The sequence below is a fragment of the Asparagus officinalis genome, chromosome 7, assembly GCF_001876935.1.
Source record: "Asparagus officinalis chromosome 7, Aspof.V1, whole genome shotgun sequence".
Taxonomy (NCBI): domain Eukaryota; kingdom Viridiplantae; phylum Streptophyta; class Magnoliopsida; order Asparagales; family Asparagaceae; genus Asparagus; species Asparagus officinalis.
In genome coordinates this window covers 121,854,644-121,864,543 of record NC_033800.1, presented here as the reverse complement: position 1 = coordinate 121,864,543, position 9,900 = coordinate 121,854,644, and the positions used below count along the sequence as shown (strand labels likewise).

The window sequence follows — 9,900 nt, the reverse complement described above, 5'->3', positions numbered from 1 at the left end:
AGAACGTTGGAGCAAACGCGGTTTCAATCAGCTTTGGATCAGTGCCCACGGCGTGGTTCGAACCAAAACGCGTCACCAAGGTGGGAATGAAGACGGTGAATGATGACCCACATGGACAGCGCCAAAAAGGACTTGTGCCACATACAGCTCCAAACGGCGAAATCCTCTGGGTTCACCCCGACCTGATTGAAGATGAACAATGGGCCGGGTCGTCATCCAAGAAGAAGTCCAAAGGGAAAGGAAAGTCTTGCTGCGGAGTCTCTGCTATCCCAGGAGAAGATGATGAAAGAATCCAAGCTTTTTCGCTCTCTGAAGAAGAACAAGAAGTTTTTGCAACCCGAAGCGGAAATGAGTATCACTACAACTATCCACCACCTAGTGAGCAGGGGGTGAATAAACGGGGACCAGCCAAAACTCTCACGGAGATGGGAGTGATTACAAGTCCTACACCGGGTGAAGAGGCTCGAGCAGAGGCTCGACAACAGCCAGTGGATAAATCGAAGGAAAAGAATCCCCAGGAGGTGCAGGATCCGAAGCAGTCTCGTTTCAGTCGCCCGATTGGAAAAGACAAACCGGAAAGCTCGAAGACTCCGCAAGTCTTCGATATAATGGCTCAACTAGCCAACATTCCAGCACGAATAACACTATATGAATTGCTGCGGCTGTCCAAGGAAACCAGGGAGGCTTTGCAAGAAGCTTTGGCCAATTCAGAGGTGTTTCTGACTCAAATCAAGCCGGTGCCTGAACAGCCAGAACCTCATATCACATCACAATAACTATCTCTATTTAACTGTTGTAAATGATTTTATTCTAGGCTTCACATCCGATATGTCCAGACTATTCTTAAATGCAGAACAAAAAACAAAAGAGTTATGGACACACACTCTAGACAATTCCCTGCATGGCTGAAGGGTGAAGTAAGATTTATTTACATTTCTGATTCGTATATCAAATATGTGCCTGACAACAGATATTTAAACTATTTGTTTCTTTTCTTAAAGGTTGACCGACGTATTACGAATGGGGTTAACCTGCCTGAGAAAATATGTTTATATGCCAGAGGTCCTTCTAACGTGGTAAAGCGTTATGGAGGCTACTGTATCAACGGCTTTAGGTTTAACACCATCGGTTTCGAAGAGAGACGACAAACGCAAAATAGCGGTGTGTTCTGCTCCTTCTCGCAACTGTCATACGCTAGTTCAAAAGATCTAAATCCGATACAAGGTGAAATCTATTGCTACGGTCAGGTAGAAGACATTGTGGAGATTTTCTATGGGATTAATAATGAAGTCAGACATGTGATGTTTAAGGTTCGTTGGAGTGAGCTGAAAAAGGCGAAGGATGACTACGGTTACACACTCGTTAATCTTAACAAGGAAATATATCAGACTGAAAAGTACATGTTAGCTGCTCACGCAAAACAGTGCTTTTATGTCAAAGATATAATGAAAAATGACGAATGGGTTGTCCTTAAGAATCCGCCTAGATCCTACATTCATGAAGCCGTGTCTGATGAAGATCATGAAGATGTTATCTTGGCCGACGAAACAGTTGCTGAGTTTTCCTTGACACAAAATAATCTGGTGGATGAAATTGCACTGGCGCGCCCTGATGTACCTGCGATTATATGTGAGCCAAGGCGTAAAATCAAAAAACGAGTCCACGGTAGAGTCGATAAAACTATAAGGACAGTCCTTTTGTCTGCACGCACACGGTCGCAGGCTAACCGCACACGGTCGCAGAGTAGAGCCTCAACATCATCATAATAATATAATGCTTGGTTATGATTTAAAAAGAACATTCATGTATCTGTTTGACTGGTTAACATGTATCAGTTTGTGTTATGTATTATAGTATTGCCTTTATATTATCTGTTTGACTGGTTATCATGTATCAGTTTTTGTCATGTATTATAGTATTGCCTTTATATTATCTGTTTGACTGGTTATCATGTATCAGTTTGTGTCATGTATTATAGTATTGCCTTTATATTATCTGTTTGACTGGTTATCATGTATCAGTTTTTGTCATGTATTATAGTTTTGTTGGGTACTCATTATGTTTTCAAAGTATAGATGACAAAAGGATTACGTAAGAGAGCGCTTGAGAGACTTATTGGTAGACATTCTGGAGGCGACGCACATGGCTCTACGTCAGGTATTTTTATTTATTTATTATATCTGTACATTTCTATAAACTATTAATACGAGCCTAACATTATTTTTTCACATTTCCTACGCAGGCCGCATCGCTGCTACACATGACGGGCCGCCACAGGACACAGGACGAGGAGATGCTCCACCTGATGCGGAGACACTCGTTGATCCTGCCCAGCATGCAGAGATGCCGCCGTCGCCTCCTCAGGCTGCAGATGTATTGGAGGAGCGCCGATATGAGCCATATAGCGCAGCTGTAGAAGCTGCGCCACTACCGCCGGATTCTATTCCGGATCAGCGAGCCCACGAGCCGGCCAAGGTGAAGGAGGATTGGGATGCTTATCATGATTTGCGACTTATCGCACAGCAGAGGTATGAACAAGCAAGGCGTAGATGCCTCGAATTGAAAGGTGTGTATAGATTTTTATAGTTTATCTGTTAATATTTTAATTTGTATTATCGATATTGATTGATTTATATTTCGCCTGAATTTCATTTTTTCGTAGGTACCGAGCGACCTACTAGGCGCGGCCGCAGTAGTACCAAGCCACAGAACCTCGTCCCAGATATTCGTCGGAGGGCCGTGATCCGATGGGAGAACGGCGTGCCTGTCGGGCCATTTGCTAACTCTTTTAACAATTTCCTCGCCTCTTTAGCCAGGAGACATGATTTCTTCAACATATATTTGACGTGGAAGTCGCAGCGGATTGATGCGCTGGTGGCTTGTTGGCGATATATATGTGTGAGTCATTTATTTTAATTCTCATAATTATTAGTCATTTTATTATTTTGTTTAACACACTGATTTGTATCTCTTTTTTCATTGTATGCTGAAGCGATTTTTCTTTCTTGACGATTACGCTTGTGCCTGGACTTACTGCTTCACGCAAATCAATCTATCGTTCAAGAGGTGGCGGTCAGAGCTGAAGAAAAAATATTTTACTCAAAGAACAGAAGATTGGGAGCGTTACTGGCATCTTGACGAGCGCGCCGATGGGGTTGATTTTTTTGCACTTTGCGATTATTGGGACACGGCCGAAATTCAGGTATTATTGAAGTATATATTTTCGTTTATTGTTTGAAATTCTATATTATATCTGTTTAACATTCTTTTGCAGGAACAAGCTGAAATAGCAAGGAGGAACCGCAATGCGCCCCGCAGTTACGAGCATCACGGGGGCTCCAGGTCCTTCAGCCAGCATTATCATCAATTGGCGCTTGAGGTATATAATATATTAGCTCTTAGGTTATCAATTTGAGTATAATTTATGTGTTATGAGTTAATGATATATGTGAATAAAATAGGGAAGGGGAGAACTCGGGCATTTTGCAGATCGTATTCTGACTGGTTGGAGTCCAAATTACGCCGATGAAGTGAAGAAAGCACAGAACCGGGATCTGGCTGTAAGTAGCAGTTAATTTGTATATTTGATTTTTATAACAATGCATTTTAAATGTGTTAGAATTGACCGGGTTGTTTTGGTATATCGCAGGAGAAATTACATGCTAAGGTGCAGGAGCAATTATCACAGACTCAGGTCGATTCTAACACTCCGACCCGATTAAGTAGAGAGGAGGAGGATAGCATCATCGAGACGGTCATTGGACCGAGTAGGAAGAACAGATACAGGTGGAGAGGATCCGAGCATCGGCCGTACGAGTCCAGTACTAGCACCTACGAGTCTGCAGCTCCACCAGGATGCAGTTCTTCTCAAGACCCGACTATAGAGCAGTGGATGAAAGCGATGGAAGATTGGCAGTCACGTCAGGAGTCGGAGCTACTCCAGATGGCGGAGGAAGAACGGAGGCGCCGGGAGCAGAGGGAGCTGGAATTCGCCCTGTTCATATCGACTCTGCCTTCTGATTCTCAGGAGGCATATAGGAGACGGTTTTTGGCGAATCAGGTAATATATATATATATTTCTTTTTTAATTAAATGAATTAAATATAAAATTCTTACTTAGTTATGAGTATGCCATGTGACTAAATGATATCACACAAACTGTTACACACAAACTATATCTCTCTCCGAAACACAAAACCAAAATTATATACTTAATGTTTTTATGTGATGGTGGTGTTGATGGTGCGTGCGTGCGTAGCGATGGTTGTATTGGCTAGTGAGTTGTAGAGTGTGTGCGTGCGTTGTTAAAAACATGTGCGTGCTTGCGTATAATACATAAACTCTCTGAATCATATAACATGTAAGAATATGCCATGATACTCTATTATTGCTATACTTGCATATGTCATGCTTTGTTGTTTTATAATTTGTTACTTTACTGTAAAATTCAGTTTTTGATGATGTACGTATTGCTCTATAACGTTTTATTTATATTTTTAGGCTGGGACTTCTCGACAAGGTGGAGTTGGTGATGAGGATGATGATGATCGATTTATATTTTTAGGCTGGGACTTCTCGACAAGGTGGAGTTGGTGATGAGGATGATGATGATCGGGACTAATTTTATTTGTTTTAACATTGAAAACAATGGGTGTGCTGTATAAATAACATTTATAATGTTGGGACTGATATTATGTTTTTAGTGAAATAATATTTATAATGTTGGGACTGATTTTATTATGATCGGGACTGATTTTATTATGTTTTTAGTGAAATAATTGTTATTATGTTTTTAGATGATCGGGACTGATTTTATTATGTTTTTAGTGAAATAATTGTTATTATGTTTTTATTATGTTTTTAGTAAAATAATTGTTATATATGCGTGAGAATGAAAATATGTGTTATATGTGCTTGTGTTGTGTAAATTTATTATACATATTATTGTTGTGAAATATATTGTACAGGAATTTCTAATTTTCAAAAAAAAATTTAAAAAAATTTCAGATTACTTTTAGCGACGGATATTCCGTCGCTAAAAGTCCTTTTAGCGACGGAAAACTGACACGCCAGACGTGCACTAGTACAACTTTTGGCGACGGAAAATCCGTCGCCAATATATATAGCGACGGGAAATATATAGCGACAGATATTTCCGTCGCCAAAAAGTATAGAATTTGGCGACGGATTTTCCGTCGCTATATAACCGTCGGTAATATTTAGCGACGGATATTCCGTCGCTAAATGTCGCTTTACCTACCCTTATAATAGTGACGGCTTTTTAGCGACGGAATTTCTTTTTTTCTGTCGCTAAAACATTTAGCGACGGATTTTTGACTTTTGGCGACGGATTTGTCCGTCGCCAATAGTCCCCTTTGCAGTAGTGCAAGTTGTGGGATATATGGAATTGTATCCTCTCAACATGTGCACCATAGTCTGATTGACTACCTCCGTTTGCCCGTTTGTTTGTGGATGAAAGGACGTGCTCTTCTTCAATTTAGTGTCCATCAAACTCCACAAAGAATCCTAAAAATACCCGAGAAACCGGCTGTCCCTATCTGAAATAATCGAACTCGGCAACCCAAAGTACTTCCACACATGCTTAAAGAACAACTGCGCTGCACCCGCCCCCGTCACGGTCTTCTTACAAGGAATCAAGATCACCATCTTGCTGAACCACCGGTCCACCACAACGTACAAATAGTCATGCCCATGCTTGGTAGTCGGCAACCCTCCTAGAAAATCCATAGAAATGCTCTCCCACGGCCTAGAAGGAATCGGTAGTGGTAGGTATAATACCCTCTTTCTCTTAGAAGGCTTCGAAATACAGCATAACTTACACCCTCCAACATACTTGGTCACATCATCAAGCATTCGAGGCCAAAACACATGTCGCCGTAGATTGAGAAGCGACTTCTGAATCCCAAAATGTCGTTGCACACGCAAGGTATGTGCTTCCCGAATCCACTGCAACCTATCACCATCCTCCGGAATGCATAGTGATGTCCCACGATACAACAAGCCATCCTCTCTAAGTGTATACTCCCCCCTTCGACCAGCCTTCGTCTGCTCAAACACACTACCAAAGTCTCTACTAGATGCGTACAGTTGTACATACTCCAATGGAACCAATGGCTAAATGCGCGTCGCCACCAATAAAGCCCTTACCGGAGGACAAGATAACATATCGGCCAACTTGTTCGTTGCCCCCTTCTTGTACCTAATAATGATGTTGAAAGCCATCAAATAAGACATCCACTTCATGTGCCGTGCCTGCTGTAGCTTCGTCTGGGCATGTAAGAACTCTAACGGCTTGTGATCCGAGTGCACAACCACCTCCTTCCCCAACAAATACACCCTCCAATGCTTAATTGCTTGATACAGTGCATAGAACTCTTTGTCGTAGGTTAGGTAGTTCGCAATGGCACCCGAAAACATCTTAGAATGGTATTCCACTGGCTTTCAGTCCTAAATTAATACCATGCCCATCGCATAACTAGACGCGACGGTCTCCACCTCGAAAGTCCGCTGCAAATTCGGTAATGCCAACACCGATGCCTCCGAGATCTTCCTCTTTAGCAACTGAAAAGCCTCCTCATGCATCCTCCCCCCACTTGAACTAAACCTTAGCCTTTGTGAGGCCATGTAACGGTGCCGCATAAGTCAAAAAATATTGAATGAACTTGCGCAAATATTGGCAAGCCCCCATGAAGCTTCTCACCTCTGTCACTATTTTCGGCGTCGGCCACTTCGTGATCACTGTCACCTTACCCGGATCTATCCTTCTCTGGCCCTTCCCTACGATGAAACCGAGATACACCAACTCGTCCTTCCCAAACTCGTACTTCTTCCCGTTGAGCTTCAGTTGTCCGTCCTGCAACACTCCAAACACCTTCTCCGCATGAACAAGATGCTCCTCCCAGGTTCTGCTGTACACCAAAATATCATGAAGGTACACAATCACAAAATCCTCTATGAAAGATCGCAACAAATCATTCATGAGCCTCATAAAAGTCGTTGGAGCATTGCATAACCCAAACGGCATCACCAACCACTAGAACAGGCCCTGCTTGGTCTTGAATGCCATCTTCCAAGTGTCTTCCTCCCGAATCCTCACATGATGATAACCAAACTTCAGATCTAACTTCGTGAAGAACCTCGCTCCCTCCAACTGGTCCATAATATCATCGATCCGCGATAGTGGGTAACGATTCTTGATCGTTATCTTGTTGAGCGCCCGGTAATCCACGCACATACGCTAGCCTCCATCCTTTTTGGGCACTAATAACACCGGCGACCCGCAAGGTGAACAACTCAGCACTATTACTCCCGTCTCCATGAGCTCCTGAACTTGCTTCTTGATCTCCTCAGACTCCTGTACTGATGTACGGTATAGGCCTATGTTTGGCAAGGAACTCTCACCGGTCAACATAATCTTATGCTCTACACCTCGACATGGTGATAGTCCCATGATCCCCGAAAACAAGTCCGCATACTTGGTCTTCAACCTGTTAAGATCTCCCTCCTGAAGCTTGCTCAAGGTGGACAAGCATATCCTACTCAGCTGCTCTTCATAAGGCCGAATTAACAACAAAATGAACTTCCTGCCCGCATTCACCAAACTCTTAGCCTGAGTCACCGTCACCAAGCTCGTTTCATACGGAAGAGATGCCGAACGAAAAATGAATTGCGCGCCATCCTTGGTGAACGTATACTTTTGGGCCCGCCGATCATATACCGTGTGTCTATCCTACAAGTAATGATTGCCCAAAATAACTTGGCAAACATCCAACAGAACCACGTCACTTGTGACCTCGTCAATATATGACTCATGAAGTGCAAATCTGAACGTACACTGGTTCACCGCACTCAATCCCGCCTCCTTCTGAATCTACCCTAATAGATAGGGCTTCAGATGCTTCACCGTCTTCAATCCTAGCTTTTGTACTAATGCCTCAGATATCAGATTCTTTTAGCTCCCTGTATCTTCAATAGCATCCACCAAACTGGTCTTGACCTACAACTTCAGAACAAAGAGCTGCTCCCTCTGGTCGTCGTCTTCTTTAGTGGCCTGCTTCCCTGCCATAAGGTTGAGACTGCTATTGGGTTCAGTCATCCCAGGAACCTCTTTCGAACCCTATGCTATCATGTACGCCTTCTTCTCCTCTTTCTTCTTTAACCCTTTCGGCTTCAGATGAGGATACTTATCCCAGCAACGATCAGCTATGTGCCCTGTCTGCTTGTAGTAATTGCATGTCAATCCTGCTTTCCCCGAGTCACCCTTCTTCTTCTCATCCTTAGGTTGAGAGCCACCTGACTTGCTCCCCGATGGTTTGGAGTCTCTCTTCGTCTCGTTGCCCTTCTTCTGTCTGCCCTCAATGGCAATGGCCTTCACGCTCGTCTCTGCGATCGTCTCGACTGAGAACAGCTTCATCTCTTTCCGGATGTAATCATTCAGACCTGCCATGTACTTCATGAAGATAGAGTACTCATGCGTCGCGACGTTTAGAACCATCACCTGCTGCTGGAACTCCGTCGTGTACTCTTGAATGGTCTGATTGAATCTTTGGCGTAAGCCGTACCACTTGTACCAACGCTCTTCAAGGAACCCCACTGGATAGAACTGCTTCCTAAGTAGTTCCTTGAACTTTTTCCACGACACTACCTTCTTCTCCTGTTTGCAATAGGACTTTCACCATGTCAACGCGTGTCCCGAAAGCTTCAACGTCACAAACACTATCTTCTCCTTGGATGAATATCCATAGAGAGTGAAGTACATCTCCATACGCTCGATCCAATCATCAAGTTTCTCCACATTGATACTCCCATCATAAACAAGAATCTCAACCTTGAAGTCAATCTTCAAATTCTGATAATTATTCTTATCCTCTTGATGTCTAGCAGTCTTAACAATCTCGGCCTTCCCATCTGAATCAGATTTCTCGCTCTCTTCATCGGACTCGACGAGTTTCTTCTTACCCTTCGAAGAAGATTCCTCCCTTTTATCCCCTCTGTTGATGAGACCTACGAGTTAGGTGAGGGTAGTCCCGATCGTCTCGATCTGCTTCTCCATAGCATCAAGTCTTACTGAATTATCTGCTTCAGTCATCTTCTCCTTCCTTATTTTCTGGACTCCTTCCAATAAAATAAGAATCTCGCCAAGCTTCTTGAATTGCGATCGAGTCAGGACCATACACAGGATGCCCCTCCTTCATAGGATCTGATTCTCTGATACCAACTTGATATGAGTTGCCGTACGAGCACTCTTGATCACGGAATTATCAAGAGTGGTATGAAGAAAATTGTTGACCCTATAGTTTTGATGATGATTTGTCAAACAATTTATCGCTAATATATTCTCTAGTTTTGTTGTTATATTTCTCTTTACAGGTATTTCAACACACGACAATGAAGCGTTAAAGATTCAAGTTCATATGTGTGGAATTACCTAGGTATAAGAGTAGTTTACTTACATATATTGTATGTTTATATTTAAGCTCAATATATGTACACTTAACACGATTTTTGACGTTTTCTATCATATAAATAATTTTTCATCAAACGTTGTTACAATATCTCTTATTTCATGATTACAGCTCTTTCATACTCTATTATATATATATAACGTATGCATGCTATACATATACGCATTTATGAGTCATATCAAAATTTTCATATTCGTAAAATACAGGTTTTACGAACACTTTTTAAAAATAGTATGTTTTTGCAAACAAAAATTATTTTTCCAAAAATTCTTTTTCTAACATGTTCATTTTATCATTTAGAAACTTATCCCCAAGTTTTATTATTTTTGGAATTGTTTTACTATTTTTAAAGTATTTTCAAATGTGTCCAAAAACCTGTCATATTGGCTGTATCAGTTTGCGGTCGACCGCCCGC

At 42.2% G+C, this 9,900-nt stretch overlaps 1 protein-coding gene and 1 long non-coding RNA gene across 2 annotated transcripts; both read left to right on the top strand.

Annotated features, from left to right (window-relative positions):
- On the top strand, window positions 2,119-3,290 carry LOC109847713. Its single transcript, XM_020416943.1, has 5 exons — window positions 2,119-2,157; window positions 2,243-2,566; window positions 2,663-2,898; window positions 2,993-3,202; window positions 3,282-3,290. The coding sequence occupies exons 2-5, from the start codon at window positions 2,344-2,346 to the stop codon at window positions 3,288-3,290; spliced, it is 678 nt and encodes a 225-aa protein (XP_020272532.1). The 5' UTR covers window positions 2,119-2,157; window positions 2,243-2,343.
- On the top strand, window positions 3,339-3,847 carry LOC109848070. The gene is made up of 3 exons (XR_002248688.1): window positions 3,339-3,379; window positions 3,462-3,560; window positions 3,650-3,847. It is a non-coding gene; the product is annotated as an uncharacterized LOC109848070 (long non-coding RNA).